At 36.5% G+C, this 24,309-nt stretch overlaps 2 protein-coding genes across 13 annotated transcripts in view; one reads left to right on the forward strand and one right to left on the reverse strand.

The window, feature by feature from the left end:
* Positions 1 to 6,128, forward strand: part of LOC127412189 (TATA-binding protein-associated factor 172-like) — a 57,817-nt gene extending 51,689 nt beyond the window's left edge. For all 3 annotated transcript variants that reach the window (XM_051648350.1, XM_051648348.1, XM_051648349.1), the window contains 3 exons: positions 3,652 to 3,811; positions 4,266 to 4,436; positions 5,220 to 6,128. In XM_051648350.1, coding sequence (XP_051504310.1) covers positions 3,652 to 3,811; positions 4,266 to 4,436; positions 5,220 to 5,366 — 478 coding nt within the window. In that variant the 3' untranslated portion in view covers positions 5,367 to 6,128. The remainder of the gene's footprint in view (positions 1 to 3,651; positions 3,812 to 4,265; positions 4,437 to 5,219) is intronic.
* Positions 6,129 to 6,615: 487 nt separating this feature from the next.
* Positions 6,616 to 24,309, reverse strand: part of LOC127412199 (cytoplasmic polyadenylation element-binding protein 3-like) — a 65,982-nt gene continuing 48,288 nt past the window's right edge. For 7 of the 10 annotated variants that reach the window (XM_051648385.1, XM_051648383.1, XM_051648381.1 and 4 more), the window contains 4 exons: positions 20,894 to 21,012; positions 15,630 to 15,744; positions 14,159 to 14,340; positions 6,616 to 12,853 (listed from right to left, as the gene is read on the reverse strand). In XM_051648385.1, coding sequence (XP_051504345.1) covers positions 12,626 to 12,853; positions 14,159 to 14,340; positions 15,630 to 15,744; positions 20,894 to 21,012 — 644 coding nt within the window. In that variant the 3' untranslated portion in view covers positions 6,616 to 12,625. The remainder of the gene's footprint in view (positions 12,854 to 14,158; positions 14,341 to 15,629; positions 15,745 to 20,893; positions 21,013 to 24,309) is intronic. The other 3 variants (XM_051648390.1, XM_051648389.1, XM_051648388.1) reach the window with 2 other exon arrangements.

Here is a 24,309-nt window from a genome sequence, read left to right on the forward strand (position 1 = left end):
TTGTGCTCTGACATGCACTGTTAACTGTGGGACCTTTATATAGACAGGTGTGTGCCTTTCCAAATCATGTCCAATCAACTGAATTTATCACAGGTGGACTCTAATCAAGTTGTAGAAACATCTCAAGGATGATCAGTGGAAACAGGATGCACCTGATCTCAATTTTGAGTGTCATGGCAAAGGCTGTGAATACTTGTGTGTACATGTGATTTTTTTTAATTTTTTTTTTTTATTTTTATAAATTTGCAAAGATTTCAAACAAACTTCTTTCACGTTGTCATTATGGGGTATTGTTTGTAGAATTTTGAGGAAAACGATGAATTTAATCCATTTTGGAATAAGGCTGTAACATAACAAAATGTGGAAAAAGTGAAGCGCTGTGAATACTTTCCGGATGCACTGTACATATCGGAATAAATTGCAATAAACATAAAACATATTGTTTCTATACCTATAATCAGCAACCTAAAATCAATAGTTTTATATATTCCCATCATTTTTTATTCAATAACATCATTCACAATACTTCATGGGATTGTAGTCCATGCCCTCATGAAAGACAGCAAGTACACAGTCTTGTACCTTTGTCTTTTTGTCTGATTTTCATCATCTGAAAGGTTTTGCGACTTATAGTCCGAAGCGAATTGTATACATAATTTATACGTAACTGATGTCGGCTGGTGAAACACGCGATGGAAACATCAGTCATTGTGACTGTCTGAAGTCATTTTGAAGTTTGCAATTAAGAATGTTTTGCCTTTACAAAGTACTTCTATGCAACCAGTTTAAATATTCTGTCATCATAACATTATTGTTCTAACAAACTCTAGACCACTGATAAACGCAGCTCACATGCCCAAAAAATGACGTTTCATTTTTTATTGAAATTAAAATTCTTAAAGCACATTCTCCCATTTTAAACAAGCCCAATAACACCGTGATACAATGTGTAGATTCTAAGGCAAGGTTATAATTGTTTTAAATTTAATTTCATTTTAAATTTTTCGCTTCAGTTTAGTTTTAGTTTTTAAATATTTTATAGTTTAGTTTCAGTTTGTCATTACGTTTTAGTTTTTATTTTAGTTTATATCAAGTGATGCATATAGAATGGGGAAAATATATATTTTCCCTATATATATATATATATATATATATATATATATATATATATATATATATATATATATATATATATATATATATATATATGTATATGAATGAAAAGTTTATGGGAAAAATACTTTCGGAAGCCAGATGGCTGAATAAGTGCACTCTATATGCTGAGCGACTTAAAAAAAAAAAAAAAATAGCCACTACCTAGTAAATGTTCAGATTTCACTTGCCAGTGATTGAGTTTTGTAGTGGCAAAGAAGTTAGTGCCAAAGTCTTTTCACTGCCTGTTGTCGTATGAACGCTCGTTCACTGTAATGTGTGTCCATTAAAGACGAGATCCATGCACTCCATTTTCAATGAATAATGCCTTTTTTTTTTTTTTTTTTTTTTTTTTTCAAATTTCTAACTGAAATATTACCAAAATTAAAATTTATATTCAAATTTATTTCAGGCAGGGGAAAAAATATGAACGACATCTTTTTAAATTAAAGTTGTCTTCTACGTCCAGAAGAGAGCACAAGAAATCAATATAAATATAGTATTTTAGAGCTCCTTGATATAAACCAATCAGCACTGTGTTGTTGCGATTTGTTTCTTGCAAAGAACATATCTGGCTGTTAACAAATGTGCGTAAAATGATCATTAAGTCAAAAGATATAGCCAGTTCATATATCGCTTCAGCAGATGGTTCTCTATTAACTTAGTGTTGCACATACCATTGCCGTAGTACTACCACAAACTTAAGCTTCATAAAACCAGCAGGACCATAGTGTTTTATTATATACAGTTGTATGTACATACCTAATGCTTATGCAGAGAGATGCTGATTGGAGAGCAAAGCCATAGTCAAGACACAACCGCCAAAAACCTTCACCTCTGGGGACTGTTCACTCCGAACGCAACAGTCTTTTTTCTGTGTAAGCGTGTGCTAACTTATTTTCAGCGTCTCGTGCAGTAACAATGCATTTTTTTAATGTAAAGTTTAATTAAAACTTTAAAATGAGACACTTGTTCTGTTTTATTCACTGCATTGCGCCTGTTTTAGCATTTAGAAATGTTATTTGACTGCTGTAATGGCCTGTTCATGCAATGTTGAATTACTGTAATTAGGTTTTAGTTCTGATTAGTAAATACCATTAACATTAGTGGTCGATTTGATATCACACCGGCCAATAAATTGTCCCATTTGGCCGACTTATTTCTTGAGGGCGCCGAGAATCGCCTGCTTGCATGTGAAGGGACTGAGACATGTAAACAAACAGTCATGGTTCGTTTTGTTACGCGCCATCGTGTAACTACAATAATAGACCAGTGTGCAATACAGTGCCATTTAAACGGTCTGCATATCGGAATCACGGCAAATGTGTTTGAGCTAATTAAAGTGCTCGCCTGTTTCATTCTCACTCTCTCCTCAACGGTTCCCTGTAGCTTTTAACTGTCTTGTCTAATGATAAAAAGGCAAATATCAATAAAACATATACTGTCTGCAAATATGCAAATATCTTGTTAAACAGATATAATAAACATACCTCACAAATCTTGAGCAGATCCAGCATCCTGTGGAGGGCTCGTATATATACCTCAAAAGCATGTATTCTATCAGCCTCTCTTCAACAGTTCCCTGTAACTTAACTATCTTTTGTAATGATAAAAGGCAAATATCAATAAAACTTCTATTATATACCATCTGCAAATATGCAGATATCTCGTTTAAACAGATTCACGAACCTCAGGAAAATCCAGTGTTTTCTTCCCGTAGAGTGCTCATCTACAGTAATATCATCTTCTGAAGCGCGTATTATGTCAGCCAGAATCAAAACTTCAGGATCACAAATCATGACAATCAGTCCGTGATTATCCAAGCAGGAGATCCAGGCCGTTTAAACTGTCAGGATATTGCTGCTCGCACTGGATCCACGCGAGTGCAACTTCAAAGTAAAAGCGCTTCACGTGCGCTATAAGTAAATGTCTTATTCACTATGCACTGTGTGTACAATTGGTTTGATTTGGTATTTTTTGAGAAAATGCAATTGCTAACGTGGACTACTGTGTGTACTGATATTTCCTTCCTAATATATGAACAATTTATGCACAATTTAAATAACTCAAATTTGATGACTAAACAGAAATCAGAAGAAACTGCTATCAACCATTTAAAATACAATATAATTTTTTTAGATTCTTTTTTACAAAGTTAAAATTTTGTGTGAAATTGAATAAATATAGTGCTAAATAAGAGTTTATAGGCTTTTTTTGTGACAATTTTATGTTTGTTATTTACTGTATGAAATTATGTGATATTGGCGTTGTATCGGCCTATCGGCCACCTTGCTTTCTGGATATCGGCATCAGCCATTTAAAAAAAACATATAGTTTGACCACTAATTAACATCACTCGTAATACAAGTTATAATCTTGGAATGATGAAAGCACTTGTTCTCACTTGTATGAAGTCCTTAAAAATTAAAAATTGGATTGGATTTTCATTCAGTTTTGCCTGTATGAACCCTGATATGATCTCTCTATATTCTCCTGCAGGTTCAATAATGACCCGTCTATAGATGTCCTGCTGCTCACCACTCACGTGGGTGGACTGGGTTTGAATCTGACGGGGGCTGATACTGTAGTGTTTGTGGAGCACGACTGGAACCCCATGAGAGACCTGCAGGCCATGGATCGAGCCCACAGAATAGGACAGGTATGAAAGAGAGCGTGAATGAGTGTGTGTGTATTTTGTCTAGTAAAAGACCGATGTATTGGAAATTAATAAGTAGTAGTTTGAACATTTTGAGATTATCAGCATCAGCCAGTTACCATTAGTCTGATGGACAGAAATGTTTCTTCCCTGTTTATTTCCACAATCTTCTGAAGACCTTATTAATTAATGATTTTTTTAATATATATTTTTGATTGAATTGCGTAAAATAGCAGTTACATTTAAGCACTTTTGTGTACGTTTATTTGTACTATTCATATGTATTTATTATACAAATTGGCATGGTCAGCCACCCTGTTTTTTTTATATATATTAACAATTTTTTTTTTTTTTTTTTTAATTCAGCCACGTTCAACTGTGGTATGAATGAAGCCTAATTTGACCATTTAACCTAATGTGTGTGTGTGTGTGTGTGTGTGTGTGTGTGTGTGTATAGAAACGTGTGGTGAATGTGTATCGTCTCATCACACGTGGAACACTGGAGGAGAAGATCATGGGTCTGCAGAAGTTTAAGATGACCATTGCTAATACAGTCATCAGCCAAGAGAATGCCAGCTTGCAGAGCATGGGCACAGAACAGCTACTCAACCTCTTCACACTGGACAAGGTCAGTCCTAACTAGGGGTGTGACGATATGGGATTTTCATGGTGTGATAATGGTCACAAAAATACCACAGTATCATGGTGCATTGCTAATATTATTAGCAGTTTAATCTTTAGTTAAAGCTAAATTTAGACAAAAAAAAAAAAAAAAAAAGACACGTTCCGTACTGCAATTAAATTGTTTTTGGCAAAGAAAAAAAATGAAACTAATCATTTGTAATGATCACTGCCAAGTTTAACAGTTCAGATATGCATTTGATTTAGTAATTGATTGTTTTTGTAATTTAATTAGTTTCTAAACAATACCTACTGAGGAATAATAGATTATTAATTTGCAGTTTATTTATTGGTGTTTTTTTTTTTTTCAGTACTGTCTATTTTCTGCTACAGCATCACTGTCTATTTCTTCTATGCCTGAAGCACTTTTTAAACCATATTTATCAGTTCACAAATAAAGCGTAGTAGTAGACACATTGTTGTGCTGCACTAAAGCAAATAAATGCATGAACAGTCAACCCAATGTAACATTGCATATAAGCGCTTAAATCTGTTTGCTGCGTTTATGAGTTTGACAAAGCACAAACATAATGTTAGTCTACATATAAACCTCATTACCAGTTCTGTGAATCCATTAATCCCTAGTCCTAACTGTCTAGTAGCTACACAAAACACAGCAACCCATGAGACAGTGCTCCCCTAAACAGTGTTTAGCCTGTCATTTACACATTAAAAGGATGTTTGCACAGAGAAACGCATTTTATACTGATGCTCTTTTGTTGATGTGTAGGATGAAAAGGCAGACAAGAGTGAGGCGTCGTCATCCTCTGGTAAAGATGGTATGAAGTCTGTTCTTGATGGACTGGGTGACCTGTGGGACCAGCAGCAGTATGAGAATGAATACGACCTGGACGGCTTTATGCATTCACTCAAATGAACCTAGTACAACATGCACAATAGGCAACCGGAAAAGACTTGAAGCATAAAGCGACGATGGCGAGATGTCCATCACCCTTAAACACTCCAGTCCAATGCTCGCCTACAAATTGCTCATGGCTGTCACAGTCTTACAACTTTTCCCTTGCTAGTAGACTCTTATGATTTGCTCAAGACTGTGTCTGCAGTCCGTTATTAATTTGTCTCCTATTTTGGCACCAGAGTAATCTTAAAGTTAAGTGTTGCACAAGCATCTGTGTGTATGAATTCAAACATATGAACCTCAGGATTTCCAGAACTCACCATCAGTATCGCAGTGACAGTATTCCCAGACAGAACCGAATGAAGACTTTGTCAAGAACTGGAATGCAATGAAAAGGCTTCCGACATCTTGTAGGTCAGCAAACGACAGTTACTGCTTCCTGCAGCCCACTAGGGGGTGCTTATCTAACTATTGTAGGAAAATGAAGGGCTAGTAGCTGCTGTCTCATCAGACACATCATGTGAAATGTCTTACATGAACTGACTGTGATCCTAAAGTACACCTGGAAGAGCAGTAGGATGATGTTTGCAGAAACTTTGCAGAGTTTTAAAAGGAGAGAGAGAAAAAAAAAAATAGGACTTGTAAATATTTCTGTTATTTGCCTTTTTTGGGTAAGCTGGTAGAATTTTAATAAATTCTAATGAGCTCTGTTTAAAGCATGTCTTATTTGCATTTATAAAAATATGCAAATAAACCAGACTGAAAGCATTTATGTATATATTATGCAGTCCCTGTGAAAGTTTTTTTTCAGGCTATTTGTACAAATAATAGTAAAAAAGTAGTATGTGACTACTATACTGTTTATAGTGATATTGTACTACATATATAAATAATATACATGTTAATATATTATGCTATTATAATAGTATAATATACTGCAGTATATAATCCTGCATAAACAACCATTTAAACAACTTTACCGCTCAATACACAAGTTCTAACAGAAGAAATAATGTTAGTGCTTTTGTCAAATTTAGCTTAATATTTCTGGCTTTAAACCCTCCAAAAATTGGCCCCATTAACTTCCATTGTAAGTGCCTCACTGTAACCTCAATTTTTGTGGTAATCAACATTATGCCACTAATACAGTCGATTGAGCTTAACTTGTACATGATGCTAAAACAGGCAAAAATGCAAGACATTTGAGTGTTTGGTTGCATTTCAGCACTTTCGTTTTACAAGAAGAGAACTGAAAAATATGACAATGTTTCATATAGCTACATTTAATAAGATTCGTTTTTCAGTACAGAAAAGGAAAAATCATAAAGGTCGAAACTTAAGCAGTAAGCATCAGCAGCACTCTTTTCAAAGAATTCTTACAATCTCAAAGCCTTGTAAAGAAGGCTCCAGAAGTAAAGTGTGACATCAAAAGTTACACTGGGGGAAAAGTAGTGAGGTTCCCGATCAATAACCTTATACATTTTTCAATATAAATATTTTTTTTGTAAGTAAAGACAAATGTAGCTAATAGTGTGGTAAACTAGAGATGCCACAAGACAAAAATGATCTATTAAAGGTGTTTTTTTTTTGTTTTTTTTAAACAACATTTTAGTCTTGAATGATCTTGGTGTATAAATGTAGGAGTCACAAGATTTATTAAGGGGTATGAGATAATTGCAATATACTTTAGCAAAATCTAAACTTAGAAGAAAAAATGGTATTAGTGAAATGAAATGGTTTAAAGACCATTACACCACATCCTCTGGTTTATATTTTGATAGCTTACAAAGGAGGCTGTCACAGTACTGTGACTGAATTAAATCTCCAATATTTAACATGCATTATATAAAAAGTGAGCCTTTTGATGTTTTTCACAATTAAATGGGTGAAATGGTCAGTGCTGTAAATGCAAGCTGGGCCACTACATTCATACCAAAACATTATGATATAATTCAGGCCACTCTACTTAATACTGTGTCTGCTGAAAGTGAATGGATGTGGAGCTGAAGAGCTTCAGAAATGGTCATGTGACATCCCCTTCAGCCACAAGTTTTTCCAGCAGGAAGTGGGTTTTCAGCAACATTAATTCATCCATCTTGATGGGGTTTCACCACAACCTCAAATTTGCTCCATTCTGCCATTATTTTGTATTGCCCATTTATTCAATACATTTTAATCATATATTACCAACCATGATTGTGTTCATTTTTGTGATTTTTTTTCTTTTTTTTTTCACCAAAGTACGCAACATCAAAGTTAACAAGCTTTGCATATCAAACAATGAACAAAAATAGATTAAGAATTAGCGCCGTAAAAATACAAAATAATATTAACGACATTGACCAGATATGAAATTCTCACCCCAAGAAATAGCTAACATTAACGGTTGAGGAATAAGTCCATAATGAAAACATAAGAAAATAATGGAAAATGTGTAAATGTTTTAATTCTTTTCTTTCTTTTTTTTTAAATTTTATTTTGCAAAAATCTCTAAAAAATAATGAAAAAAATTTCTCAGTACAAAGGCTACATTACTACTGGAAGGTACTAGCATGAGTAAATACACAGTAGAAAATGATCTTAGTGAATCACAATGCTTGCAATGAAAATAAATCTGCAATAAAGATTTATGCCTTTCTCTCTTTTTTTTTTTTTTTACAAACAGTACAAACAGTATTGCACATTTCAACAAAGAATTGAGGGACTAATTCAAGTCTTGGGTGAATAGAAGGCCACCACATCAGGATGCACCTGGGGGCTTTTAATCAAGTTAAAGATGAAACAATATCTTTTCAGCTTTTGAATATTCACGTTTTCTCACCATCTTTCCAAAAACTATAAAAAGTTTTCACTGAATCATATAAGGTTAACAAATCGGGGCATGTGCACTTTTTACAAAAAGGGGAACAATCTTTTAAGAAACGTAAAAAATAATAATTTTAAAATATAATTAACAAAAGATTCACAACTCTGGTTAGCATAGTAAAGGACTGATTGTAAATATAAACAAATGTTAGTAGTATGTTCAGTTGACTTTATAAGCACCTGATGGCCTGCTGATCCTATAGAATACACACACATTATATATATATATACATATATATATAATATTTGAAAGATCTGATGTTTACATGAGAAACACTGTGATTCTGCAGGACTTCAGAGGGGACAGCATCCGTACTTCAGTTTCTTACAGTATTATATTAAAATAATACAGCTCTAACTCCTTCAGATGTTTTTGTTTTTAATGTTTTTTTTTTTTTTTCAAAAAATAAAATGAAAAATAAAAGAAAATAAGCATGACAAAAATAAAATTAACCATCTGTTAAATCATTTCTTCTAGCAGAACATATATATATATATATATATATATATATATATATATATATATATATATATATATTTGAATAAATTTACTTAGAAAATATCAATCTCTCTCCTATTATATTTGAAAATTGAGGTATTGCAAAAGATTACATCAGTCAGAAAGCACACATATTTTTCTGTTAAAAAAGAGAAACAAAACGTTAACTGTTCAACCATCCAGATAAAAATCCATGTATCATTTGTTCTTTTCATATTTGGATTCAAGAATCCAAAATCGAAAAATGACTAATTATTTCATTAATCATTTACAAAAACAATATTACAAAACATATAACAGCAGTGAACTCTTATTTTGTCTTACGGCTTTGAGGAAGAACAGACGACGTTGCAGGTTGACCAATCCAAAAAAAAAAAAGGGGGCATTTCAGAGCCACCCACATGTGCGAATTCATTTTTCACCTCTTTTAGTTTCTTTTTAGGTGGAATCAAATCATCAAAACGAACAGTGTCCCGTGTCCATAAAATCGAAAGTATGAAAAACAAGCCGTTATTTGTTTTTTAATATTAGTTTTGTAAATGATTAGTGAAATATGTCATTTTCTGATTTTGAATTCTTAATTGAATATGAAAAGAACGAATGATACACGGATTGAGACGGAACAAACAGAAAAATCTGGGCAGGGAAAATATATCACACAGACACCCAGAATTCACTGTCATCAGGATTCGCGATTACCGTCAATCCTCTTCGTTTTCTCAATCAGTACAAAAGTAGTTTGTTAACGTTGGAACAACGTACTTAACCCAAAAACGGACAGTTTTTGACTCTTGGGATTCACAGCAACGGGACGCTCGCCACACAAATGAAATGAGGATTTGCAGTTAAAAAACCCAGTGCAGCTAAAGCCCCCACGTGCCATCCCATAATACTCATCCACACTCCAAATAAGCAGCCACGACGCGTTTCTTCGCGTTGCGTTCCTCTCCCTCCTTACAACCCCCTAGTCTACCGTTGCAAATTTTTTTACTTTTTGTTTTTTAAATGTCCACCATCAACATTAGCAGGTCATTATTCTTTTTCAAGCTTTGCAGGATAATCTGGATATAAATACAGTGGTCACACAAGGTTATTCCAGTAGCCTTATGGCCACCATATTTCAAAGTTGTGTGCAAGCCTTTGAGGTCATAACACAAACCACACGAAGGTTATTGATTTAAGTGTCAGTTTGCCTCACTAGTTTTGTATTGTAGGTAAACTGTATTGTAAAATGTAAATTGTAGGCATTTAATGTAGTGTTTTGTTGGTCATTAAGAGTCGGATAAGAAGAGCTCTTTGGTTCTGACTGCGTTTGTGTTGTGGGCCAAACATGTATATTATATATATATATATATTTCTATGTTTTATTTCCTGAAATAGATGAAATAATTTTCCATTCCTTCGCAATTATTTTGGGTTAAATTGCAATCCCTTTATCCATCCCTTACCAGAATTAAGCATGGCTTTACTACAGTATACAAAGTAGAACTATGGTATTTATAGTAAAACACAAAATGTACCATGGTTTTACTACAGCAGCCATATTTAAACCATGATACTCGTAATAAAACCAATATAATAAAAGGACAACCAAAACTATGGTAATCAAAACTAATCATTCTGCCAAAAAAACATGTATACTACAGTTTTACAGTAACTAACACCATGGTTAATTTGTGGTACAAGTATGGTTTTTCCACCAACAACATGCCCTTATAAACATTAACCATAGTTTCACTATAGTAAACCTGCAGTAACCATGTAACTAATTTATTTGTTTATTATTTTTTGTGGTAAGAATGTACCACAAATTAACCATGGTGTTACTACAGTAAAACTAACCATGTTTTATTTTTATTTATTTTTTGCAGAATGAATATGATTTTTATTACCATAGTTTAGATTTTTTCCTATATTATTACTATGGTTTTACAACAAATATCATGGTTAAAATACGGTAAATTTAGTAAAACCATGGTAACTTTAATGGTGCCTATAGTTTTACTACAAATACTATAGTTGAACCATAGCTGCTGTAGTAAAATGATGGTAAATTTTGTGGTTCATATTATTTTACTACCAATACCATAGTTGAATGTTACTGTAGTAAAATCATGGTAAATGTTGTGGTTACTATAGTTCAACTATATGGTATTTGTAGTAAAATTATAGGAACCACAGAGTTTACCATGATTTTAATACAGTAACTATAGTTCAACTATGATATTTGTAGTAAAACCATAGTAACCACAAAATTTACCATGGTTTTACAACAGTAACTATAGTTATACATTTTACCACGCATACCATAGTTTAACTATAGTTACTGTTGTAAAACCATGGTAAATTTTGTGGTTCCTATAATTTTACTACAAATACCATTGTCGAACTATAGGTACTGTAGTAAACTGATGGTAAATTTCTGTTTCTGTAAGGGATGGATAAATGTATTGCACGAAAACCCAAAATAATTGTGAGGGAACACAAAACTATTTCAAATTCAGAATATATATATATATATATATAAATGTGTATGTTTGTGTGTGTGTGTGTGTGTGTGTGTGTGTGTGTGTGCATTATTAAGAGAATGGACTGTATGCATGTACATATTATATATATATATATACACACACACACACACACACATACACACACACTAGTTGTGAAGTTTCACAGGACTTCCATGTCAGACATCATTAACAGTTAAAGCGAGTCACAGTTCTAGGCGTCATAATAACCTAACTATATACTGTATAAAAAAATTGCACAATTCTATGAACGATCACTGCGAAAAAATACTTCAAGACAGATCGTAAGAAGAACATCCTACATCTAATTTTGATTTGAAAAACATGATTGCAGTTTTGTCATCTGGTCTGGCTCACAACATAATCAGTGAGCCAATAAACTTGTTTTTTTTTGTTTTCAGTGTTCATGCTGTGCTCAGTTTGTGCTCCATGTAATTCGTCTGTATTGTTGGGGAAATCCAAGTGTGGCCCAATTTGAGTTTCAGACATTCAACTGCATGCAATGCAGCTTTAAACATGCAGTTTAAGGGCAAACACAGACCTGCCTCTTGTCCCGTCGAGTGCTCATTCTCGTGAGTGATCCGATTGTCTTTACACCCCAGCCTGAATAAAGTGTGACGTATGGATTCATACCATGTATTTAGCAGCAAAAGCTTTTGCAGCATTACATGTACATAACACTAAAAAAACTGTAATAAAAATAAAAGTCCATAAATTGAAGCAAAAAGAAAGATGCATGCATGAGGTATCACTATTCATATATCAAAATGGACAGCAAATAATTGTGTATTACTCTTATTTTGTTGTTTTTGTTTTTTTTTGAACACTTGAACACCCCACTTGACTTTGTAAATGAATTAATTTGACCTTTGGTAATTTTTTTTTTTTTGTCCGTGTCTTCTAAGGGGAATATCCTACAGTTTTTTTTTGTCATAATAAGTGCATGCTTCTTAAAAAAGTCTGACCCCAAAATGTTTCATCTATGTGTATATAGATAAATATAAATTAAAAAATATATAATTTCTGTAAATGTATATTCATATACAGTCTCACACTGTGTAATGTTACCTATACGGAGCACTAACCAACCAAACGAAGGAGAATGAGATATTAAAAGCACAACATCCTTATAAGTGTTAACATCGACTGTGGATCACATATGTTTGTGCCAAAGTGCAACTTTTGAGCACACAGACTCAAAATTAGTATTTTTCTAAATGTTCGTAAGCAGAGAATATACTCGACAAATATATTATGATATTTGTTTCTAAAAAGACAAAATGAGAAGGAAAATCCATGTGTATGTAGTTGTTGAGTTACTGCTAATGGTGTTGAAGGTGTTTTCTGGGTGGAGAGGATAGTTTGAGGGTGTAGCAGGACCAACATCAGCTCCAGCGGAAGGACACGTGTCGAGGTCGGTCTCCGCCTTCCTTCACCAGCGGTTTGTGGAACTCGCGCCCGGCGCGCGAGTGGATACTCGCCCAGCAGTACTCACAGTAATACTGCAGACAGGTGACGTTGGCACAGAAAAATGGAGCAAACTTCCCTCCGCAGCGAGCACCCTGACATTCATCACACATCTGATCATCCAGGACGTACGGTTTCACCTCCACCTGAAAAAATAAATAAATAAAAAATCGGACTTGTCAAAATATCGAACCTGTGCATTAGACCTTGCAGTGCAAATGCAGCCGAAATGAGCAATGAATGCTGCAACTGTTTGATATATTGGTTTGGGTGGGGGGGGGGGATTCTGGTGGGCATCCAATTTCAGTCCTGTTTTCATCAACTAATTAATTCTGAATGACATTCCCAAAACAGTCCATTAACTCTGGTGTGTACATAAGTGAACTGGAATAGCATGGAGCTATAATAAACGAACACCACAACTGAGACTTCAAATTGTCCTCCAGCAGCCAATGGTCATGTTGATTACAAACAGTCTACTCTTGGGTTTCTGCCTGTATTGTTGGCTTACAGGAAAACCACGGTACAGAAACTGCCGGTAGGCTTTCACATCTAGAATTACAGTCCAACATAAAATCCTATTCTGGGAAGTATCTAAGTATGGCATTTATAGCGTTCTGCTGAAAAATTCTTAAAATGGTCTGTGAATAAGCAGACATAACCCCAGCAATATTCTGATTTTCAGTTTGCTAAAGTCTAGGGTCATCCGAATCTCAAATATGACTATTTTCAGCACTAAACAACACAAGTTCCCGCATGAAAATGCAGACCACTGCAAACTCATAAATGCACAATGGATGACAAGATTTTCAGGTAACATTTTATAATAAGGTTCCATTTGTTAACATTAGTTAATGCATTAGGTAACATGAACTAACAATGAACAACATATATATATATATTTTTTTTTTTTTACAGCATTTATTCATATTTGTTAATGTTAGTTAATAAAAATACAATTGTTCATTGTTAGTTCATGTTAGTTCATAGTGCATTAACTAATGTTAACATATGGTAATACATTTTTAAATCCAAAGTTTTATATGTGGAAATTTACATTAATCAAGATTAATAAATGCTGTAAAAGTATTGTTCATTGTTAGTCCATGTTAACTAATGTTGTTAAATAATGTTAACAAATGGAACCTTATTGTAAAGTGTTACTGATTTTCAGAACTTCAGAAGACTTGGAAAATGACACACAAGCTGCATACTGATATGATACTTATGCGCCCTTTTTAAAGCTTTAAAGTGAGGCACTATCCACTGCCATTGCATTGAAAAGAAAAGGTTAAGTCATGACACAATATTAATTCTTGGGGACTTCCTTAAGTCAGAACTGCCTTTCGATTTTTCATGCATTTTGTATAATGACATATATTTTAGAGTTTTGCTTGAGATCCCTGTCATGGAAAATATTTTTCTGGCTGCCGTTATATGAGCCGACTAACCCGTTTGTCAATGTCATTATGCTGAAGCTGGACAAATCTGGCGCTGATTGCAGCGATGTAGCTCTGCTGATTGGAGAAGGCCACTCGGCCCGCCCCTTTGGGGTATTTGAGTTCGGGGTCAGTGTCAATGCCAGCGTAACACACACCTCCGTAGAGTCTGTCCATAATCATAGCCAGTTCCACTAAACATACACAGAAGAAAAATCACAGTATTATTCACAAGCTTTCAAAACAGCTTCATAACTTTAATAATGACATATCTGACCATTGGGAGAAAACATGAAATCACTTTAGAAAGCTGTAAAACACACATTTCTTTTCCACCAAAATGGTGCTAGAGCTGGTGAGATAACATGTCTGTGCATGTTATTCCAAATTAAAAAATGGTTGTCTTAGTATTTTTTTTTAATCAAAATGTAATTTTCTAAATGTTGTGTAAATGTAAAACTCCACCTCTGAAACGTTGTGAATCCCTCTTATTTTTTAAACTACGGAAGCCCTGAACTGCAAAGTGAAAAGAAAATTCACCAGGTTTTCATGCCTTCCTGATCCTATGTCCTACAAAAAACAAATCTCAGGCAAAACATTTTTTTTACCAAAAGTTCAGAGACAATGAAATTTCAGATAAAAACAAATTTTCAGAGAGAAAACAAATTGAGAATAAAAAAAAAAAAAATTTCTTCACTTTGCGATTCAGGGCTTCCGTATGAAACCCCTGCCTGCACCAGTGTTTAAAATCCAATAACATTTTTATGGATAAAATCAAGTCCCCGTCCAACATGTATTTCTCAAGGAAAATCATGTTTTAATCAAAAATATGCAAGATAACGCAAGTTAAATGGGTTACAAACAGCATTTTATGCTTGCTTTAAGCGCTTTCCAATTTATCCAGGATCTCCTCGACAACTATATTGCAAGAAGAATGATGGTTTTCAGGTGCAATTTTGACATCTGTAATTTTTCTAGGTAAACTTAACAGTGGTTAACCAGATTACGTTGTTGTTTTGTTTTTTTTGTTTTGTTGTTGTTGAAAATTTTACATGGTGACAAGAAGCCTTTATTCTGTCACACATTTGCATATATACAGTGAAATTCTTTTTTTCACATATCCCAGCTAAGCTCAGAGTGCAGGGGCAGCCATGATATGGCGCCCCTGGAGCAGATAGGGTCAAGGGCCTTGCTCAAGGGCCCAACAGTGGCATCTTGGCAGTGCTGGGGCTTGAACCCCCGACCTTCTGGTCAGTAAAACAGAGCCTTAACCGCTGAGCCACCACTGCACAACATTCTCTCATCTCCTGATATCAGTAGTTCCTGGTTCAAAACTATAAGGTTTATGGGGCCAGTATAGGAAAAATTTTTCCAACCCAGAAAAACCTTTTCTGTTTTTTGTGAAAAAGTATGAAATGGGGCAAGCAAGCCGTTTCACATCCAACAGAGCAAGACCAAGAGATATTAGAGAGGAGAGTGTCACCTGCACGTAGAGGTCGTGGAACACCTCCTACAAAGATGGTCTTGCGTGGGTCAAGAGGCTGAGAACCGTCCATCACAAAATCACTGTCACTCAGGTTCCACGGGCGAATCTGGACCTGAGGAGGAGAAACGGATAAATTTTAAATGAATTAATGTGTGAATGTTCCACTGTGTCCACACCAGGTGTAAAGCATTAAAGTGTTAAGTGATAAAAGCTCTACCATATACAGGTGCATCTCAATAAATTAGAATGTCGTGGAAAAGTTCATTTATTTCAGTAATTCAACTCAAATTGTGAAACTCGTGTATTAAATAAATTCAATGCACACAGACTGAAGTAGTTTAAGTCTTTGGTTCTTTTAATTGTGATGATTTTGGCTCACATTTAACAAAAACCCACCAATTCACTATCTCAAAAAATTAGAATATGGTGACATGCCAATCAGCTAATCAACTCAAAACACCTGCAAAGGTTTCCTGAGCCTTCAAAATGGTCTCTCAGTTTGGTTCACTAGGCTACACAATCATGGGGAAGACTGCTGATCTGACAGTTGTCCAGAAGACAATCATTGACACCCTTCACAAGGAGGGTAAGCCACAAACATTCACTGCCAAAGAAGCTGGCTGTTCACAGAGTGCTGTATCCAAGCATGTTAACAGAAAGTTGAGTGGAAGGAAAAAGTGTGGAAGAAAAAGATGCACAACCAACCGAGAGAACCGCAGCCTTATGAGGATTGTCAAGCAAAATCGATTCAAGAATTTGGGTGAACTTCACAAGGAATGGACTGAGGCTGGGGTCAAGGCATCAAGAGCCACCACACACAGAGATGTCAAGGAATTTGGCTACAGTTGTCGTATTCCTCTTGTTAAGCCACTCCTGAACCACAGACAACGTCAGAGGCGTCTTACCTGGGCTAAGGAGAAGAAGAACTGGACTGTTGCCCAGTGGTCCAAAGTCCTCTTTTCAGATGAGAGCAAGTTTTGTATTTCATTTGGAAACCAAGGTCCTAGAGTCTGGAGGAAGGGTGCAGAAGCTCATAGCCCAAGTTGCTTGAAGTCCAGTGTTAAGTTTCCACAGCCTGTGATGATTTGGGGTGCAATGTCATCTGCTGGTGTTGGTCCATTGTGTTTTTTGAAAACCAAAGTCACTGCACCCGTTTACCAAGAAATTTTGGAGCACTTCATGCTTCCTTCTGCTGACCAGCTTTTTAAAGATGCTGATTTCATTTTCCAGCAGGATTTGGCACCTGCCCACACTGCCAAAAGCACCAAAAGTTGGTTAAATGACCATGGTGTTGGTGTGCTTGACTGGCCAGCAAACTCACCAGACCTGAACCCCATAGAGAATCTATGGGGTATTGTCAAGAGGAAAATGAGAAACAAGAGACCAAAAAATGCAGATGAGCTGAAGGCCACTGTCAAAGAAATCTGGGCTTCCATACCACCTCAGCAGTGCCACAAACTGATCACCTCCATGCCACGCCGAATTGAGGCAGTAATTAAAGCAAAAGGAGCCCCTACCAAGTATTGAGTACATATACAGTAAATGAACATACTTTCCAGAAGGTCAACAATTCACTAAAAATGTTTTTTTTATTGGTCTTATGATATATTCTAATTTTTTGAGATAGTGAATTGGTGGGTTTTTGTTAAATGTGAGCCAAAATCACCACAATTAAAAGAACCAAAGACTTAAACTACTTCAGTCTGTGTGCATTGACTTTATTTAATACACGAGTTTCACAATTTGAGTTGAATTACTGAAATAAATGAACTTTTCCACGACATTCTAATTTATTGAGATGCACCTGTAAATCCTAACCTAGGAGTTTTTTTCCTAACCTACTGCAACCAGCAGAAATAAGATTTTTCATACACTGGCGGCCAGAAGTTTGGAATAATGTACAGATTTTGCTGTTTTGGAAGGAAATTGGTACTTTTATTCACCAAAGTGGCATTCAACTGATCACAAAGTATAGTCAGGACATTACTGATGTAAAAAACAGCACCATCACTATTTGAAAAAAAGTCAATTTTGATCAAATCTAGACAGGCCCCATGAGGTCACGTGACTCCATGCAAGAAGCAAACGTGTGAACGACGAGCTCTGCGCACTTTGCTAATTTTTTTTTATTATTTTCATGTTATAATCTGGTGAAATTCGATACACCCAGTTACACATTTGCTCTTTGAGGTAAAACATGGCAAAGAAGTCAAAATCTTTGGGCTCTGGAGACATTAAAAGACACTTACGTGTTCAGGATGAAAGCCCCAACAAGCCTACAGACAGGGGACTCGATTTGGATGGCGCGGCGGGAGAGGAGATCCAACGTCAGTTGTCCAACATATCGGTGATGATGACAAAGGTTCTTGCTGACTTGGAGGATCTCGCTGTAATACGTCGATCAATTACGGCGATGCAAATGAAATTCTCTGAGTTAGTTACAAGAGTGTCGGATGCTGAGAAACTAATCGATTATTTGGAGTCTTCGGAGAGGGAATTAACCGCTAATCCGCCCGCGACCAAAGTTGATCTGGAACGTATTCTTGAAAAGCTTGAAGATCTTGAGAATAGAAGCCGTAGGAATAACGTCAGAATTGTTGGAATTCCTGAGCATGAGGAGGGCAGAGATACGGTGAAATTCCTAGACGAGCTCTTCCCGAGTCTGCTTGACATAACAGGCCACAAGCTGGAAATCGAGCGAGCTGGCGATTCTGGCCAAATTTCTGAGGTCATCCGATAAAGATCACGTGTTGCGCCAGGCGAGGAGCAAAGGGAAGCTTTCTTGGAGGAATCATAATATTTTCTTGTTCCCGGACTTTGCGAGTTCGACAAGAGAGAAACGTGATCGGTTCAAGGAATGCAAGAAACACTTGCATCAGCGAAAGATCACTTTTGCTCTGATGTTCCCGGCCAAACTGAGAATAGAAACGAAGGACGGTCACAAAGTATTTACATGTCCACCAATCAGGCAATGTCTTTTATTGAATCAATGGGTGAGAAAACCATTGGATGTTTCTCATGTGAGTGGGTCGACTCGCTGTACTTGCTCTTGAGGAAGCTGGGCGACATTTTGGTTTCTTTTTACGTTGGCTCCGCCTAGCGGCTGGAGCTTGTTTTATGAATAACACTTTCCTTAAAGAAGCTTTTGCATTGACGGAAGATTACGTTTGCATGGAAGTTCCAGGCCAGTTTGAGAGTGGACACTATGGATGACCGCAAAATATCTACATGCTCACACAAAGGATGCGTTTTATAAAGTTGATGGATTGAGTAAGTCACGGTATATAATTTTATGCGGCCTCCGAGTGAATTGACTCGACCATCCGGGGAACAGGGATGTCAGTTTTGTTCCTTTTTGTGTTGGCTCCGCCTAGCGGCTGGAGCTTGTGCCGTTTACGGGACACTGGAATGATTACGTCATCCGCTGAACTCATAACAGCTGGCTCACTGAACATTCGTTTGTCTATCCGTGAAACTGAACTGTTTTATATCAGCTGAAATTTGTTTTGTGGAGGATCACACCTTTAAAACAGTTCTGTGAATTAATCTACATGTTCTTTGTGTTCATTCTTCCTTCTGGCACAAAATTTGTGAGGCAAAATTGAGCAATCCGATGGCAAAGTTGTCGTGGGGGCTCGTGGGCATTCATGGACCTTTTGAATTTAAAGGGATTGTCGCCGGTTGGCGCTTTCGTGTGCGGGGTTAATGCGCACATTTTTCTTTTTTCTGTTTGTTTTGTTCGGGGGGAAGTTCGGAGTTTGACTGTTTCACTAATGGGGAATGTGGCCTGTATAATTTTGTTTTTGACACAGTTTATTTTTTTTTTATTATATCAATATGTCAGTTGTTAATATGAGTGTACTATCTCTCTCCACATGGAATGTAAATGGGTTGGGGCACCCCATAAAAAGAAGGAAGGTTATTACTTTTCTTAAACGTAAGAAATATGATATAGTGTTTCTTCAAGAAACACATCTCTCCCCGCAGGAAGCTGAAAAATTTGGGAAGATATGGGGTGGGCATGTTTTCTTTAGTGCTGGCTCAAGTAAGACAGGCCCCATTTCCAGCAGCCATCAATCCAACAACTTATCCTTGAGTAATCATGCTAAATTGCTAATTTGGTACTAGAAATTCACTTGCTATTATATCAAACAAGGCTGAAAGCTATCTGGTTCGTTAAATGAAGCTTAACATTGTCTTTGTGTTTGTTTTTGAGTTGCCACAGTATGCAATAGACTGGCATGTCTTAAGGTCAATATTAGGCCAAAAATGGCAAAAAAGAAACAGCTTTCTCTAGAAACTCGTCAGTCAATCATTGTTTTGAGGAATGAAGGCTATACAATGCTTGAAATTGCCCAAAATACTGAAGATTTCATACAAAGGTGTACACTACAGTCTTCAAAGACAACTGGCTCTAACAAGGACAGAAAGAGATGTGGAAGGCCAGATGTACAACTAAACAAGAGGGTAAGTACATCAGAGTCTCTAGTTTGAGAAATAGACGCCTCACATGTCCTCAGCTGACAGCTTCATTGAATTCTACCCGCTCAACACCAGTTTCATGTACAACAGTAAAGAGAAGACTCAGGGGTGCAGGCCTTATGGGAAGAATTGCAAAGAAAAAGCCACTTTTGAAACAGAAAAACAAAAGAAAAGGTTAGAGTGAGCAAAGAAACACAGACATTGGACGACAGATAATTGGAAAAGAGTGTTATGGATCTTAACCCCATTGAGCTTTTGTGGGATCAGCTAGACTGTAAGGTGCGTGAGAAGTGCCCGACAAGACAGCCACATCTATGGCAAGTGCTACAGGAAGTGTGGGGTGAAATGTCACCCGAGTATCTGGACAAACTGACAGCTAGAATGCCAAGGATCTGCAAAGCTGTCATTGCTGCACGTGGAGGAGTTTTTGATGAGAACTCTTTGAAGTAGTTTAAAAAGTTCTGAATTTTGTTTTCAAATTGTAATAGTAATTTTTCACGTTATTAATGTCCTGACTATACATTGTGATCAGCTGAATGCCACTTTGGTGAATTCTTTCCATAAGAGCAAAATCTGTACATTATTCCAAACTTTTGGCCGCCAGTGTATTTCTTCAGCAGCCCCACCCACCCTGAAATCTCAATGGTCCAAAATTCAACCCCATATAAAAGCATATTAAACATCAAATATCTTCTGATTGGCTGTGATGCCAAACCATATAATCAAGCGGTCTATTTCTTTGGCAAAAGATCCACAACACTAAGCATGGCTTTACTCACTGGTTTATCTTTAATAGTGGGGCTGGAGACACACAGGTACAGTTTCCTATCCTCTTCGATACAGGCATCAATGAGGGCCTGAACTGAACTCTCCTCTTGGAACAACAGGAAAGCATAACCTGCAAGAGAAAAAGCATGAGAAATGAGACAATCTCATCACAGAGTCACAATGAAGCCAAGATCAGGAGAACATTTCAAAACACTTTCAAAGCAAGCATATAAATGGTGGACACAGACAATAAATGGACAATGTAATTTATGATCTAATATATCTTAAAAAAAAAAAAAAAAATCCCGCCCCTCAATGGAACGAAATAGCACAACCGACTGTGACTGATCGATTTACATATCAGTTCTTGGCCAGTTTAAGCTGCAATACAGTTCAGACCTTTTGCTATGGTCAAAGGTCTGGCTCAGCGAGACTATATTCCATTCGTCTCTGAATTCATTATGTCCATCATTCTCTGCCCTTTCTGAAGGAGGGTTTCTTTTTCACTAGAAGACTGCAGTTTGAGAACATCAGGATCATAGCCAGCAGAGAGGCCCAAGGGAAGAAAAGTACATGGCATTTGTTCTGCCCCAGGGAGGAAGAGAGTAAGAGGAAGAAAGTGTGTAAGAGTGAGTCCAAAGGAAAGAGAAAAAAGAACAACCTTGGGAAAGTGCATTAAAGACTCAGAGACCTCAGAAGAGTCTGTCGAGAGATACACATACAGTGTCAGAAGTGTCATTTACAAAGAGTGACATCATCTTCTTATCTTAAAGGGATAGTTCACAAAAAAATGAAAATTATGCAATTATTTACTCATGTTTTTCCAAACGCATATGCTATTTATTTTTCAGTGAGCTCATTTACATGGACACCAGAAAGCCGTTTATTGTGAGACAGCTGCTTAAAGCTGGAAACCGGCATTCCCGTTTACATGCACTGTGCTCATGGCTTTCTCTTTACTCACGTATACATGCGGCTCGGTCAGTAAGCAGCTTTCTCTAAAGCAACGTATATTCCCCGCAACGCTTATGTAAATAACAAACATGGTAACCGAGGACAACTTCACTATTTTATTCTCCGTTGCTTTGCTTTACTTCCAGATATTCCAGAGTTGATGCTGCTGTGTTTGTTTCCTTAACTTTCCATCACGACCTGCAGCGGAATTGCACTGCAATAGTGGGGTTTCCCTCTAACGTAAAACTCTGGGATTCCCCCAATGTATGAGCACATGTACACAAACATGAGGAACAGTAGTTGATATTTTAAATTGGTGTGTATAAATGTGTATATTTTATAGTGCATGCACTTCTCCCACTGTACTCCCAGAAATGTTGAATTCCTTCTGCTGTGTTGACTTGTTAGGCTCCATCCTATGACATCCAGTCTGTTCCATGAACATGCCCACTCTTCAAAAACCTATAAAGAACGACGCTAATGTGTTTACGTGGCCACATAAACCGCATTCTCCAGGAGAAACCTGGGTGTGTTAAACTGCTTCCACTTAATCCCTTAAATCGCGTAAGGAAAATGGTGTTGACGTTTCAGAACACCGCTTTCTGCAAAAACCCTGGAATAAACATTTTTCTTAAGTGCATGTAAACATGGTCTGTGAAACACAAAAGTAGACATTTCCATATTATGGCAGTTCCGGAGACCACTTCTGTGAAACTCTAAAAAGGACTTAAAAAAAAAAGAAAAGAAAAACACCATATAAGTATCATAAAAGTAGTCCATATGACTTGTGTACTATATTTTCTAAGTCTGCCTGTGTGAGGAACAGAACAAAATTTAAGCTGTTTTTCGCTGATAATGTTCCCCCTTCGCCAGATCTTGAACCTTGCCAACATTCACATCCACATTCAAAAAGGGCACCCAACGTGACACTATTTATGAAATCTGGAAGGAATACTTCTATGGATACTTTTGTTTTTTGGTCCTTTTTAAGGTTGACAGACATGGTCACCATGAACTCCAGGTTAATGCAAAAAATTACGACATAATTTTTTTTTTGGCTGAACTACTCCTTGAACAGCATATATCATCATATGCCCCTCAAGTAGGCATTTAACCATATTGAACATGTTTAGGACCTCTGCATTAAACTCAATCCTGCCCTCTGAGAGTCATGATGCTTTACAAAACACTGGAGGGAAAAATTACCAGCATCTTCCATTCACTCAGACTGGATGAGTGTTTCTCCAGTTACACACCGTGACGTGCAGGCCAGGCACAAACGCTACAGGAGTCCAGATATATAAAAGTCCCAAGTGCAGTTTATTATGCAAGCCAATAATCCCCAAAACAACCCAAAAAGTATTTGGACACTTAAGCCACACTTAACAATATCCGAATGTCATTCCATTATGTAACTGAATATTAAACCAATTGACAATTATTTTTAAGGGAAGACAGCACAAAGCACATTTTTAGCAATATATTCCACAAAAAGAACTTTGCTTGGTTTTACATGATACAACAAAGAGTTCAAAATGAAGTATCAATTATACTGTATTCAAATAAGCCTGCCCCTAAATGACATGAAAGACAAACAAATTGTGATTAATTGCTATTCATGTCCATCATCTGGCCAGAACAAACTGCAGAATGGACCACACTTCATGTCCACAGCCAAAAAACTCATATCTAGAGTAATATATTGTTTGTTATTAACAATTTTTTATTGATTACAATCATAAAACATACAAACACAACATAAAATACAGAATCAATTATTCACATTAACCCCCCCCCCCTTCAAACAACATCAATAATACACATACCCAACTAAACTACAAATCCCTCTCCACAGCCGTGTCCCCAATGTTAACAAACATCCCATCACCCAGGATACAGTGTCTGGGGCAAAATGAAAATTGAGTGCCCAATACCTCACACATAAAGCTCTGAACCCTCAATCAAAATTCTTGAATCTTAGCAAACCCCCAAAACACATGGATTGTGTCTCCATCTTCTGATTAGCATCGCCAGCAGGTGGGTGTGTCTTTAAGACCAAGCCTATATAATCCAGAGGGGGTCCAATAGAATTTATGTTATATCTTGAATTGGATAAGGCGAACCCTTGCATCTCTAGATGTAGACTTGACATTTTTTAGAATCCTAGCCCACACTTCCTCCACCAATACCAAGTTTAAATCTTTCTCACATAATCTTTTGATAGAAGTTAAAGCTCTGTCCCCAAGATTCTGAATTAACAGGGAGTAATACACTGATGCCTCATGACCTTTTCAAAAAGCAGTAATCACCTCTCCCAGAGTATCTGCCGCTTTAGGGGGGTGTGAGCTACTCCCAGAAATATTACAGAGCAGGTGGCGCAGCTGTAAATACCTAAAGAACTGAGATCTGGGAATCCCAAAGTGTTGAACCAAATTTTCAAAAGATCTAAACACTTCACTCTCATATAGGCCAC

This window comes from Myxocyprinus asiaticus, chromosome 21 (genome assembly GCF_019703515.2).
Source record: "Myxocyprinus asiaticus isolate MX2 ecotype Aquarium Trade chromosome 21, UBuf_Myxa_2, whole genome shotgun sequence".
Classification (NCBI taxonomy): domain Eukaryota; kingdom Metazoa; phylum Chordata; class Actinopteri; order Cypriniformes; family Catostomidae; genus Myxocyprinus; species Myxocyprinus asiaticus.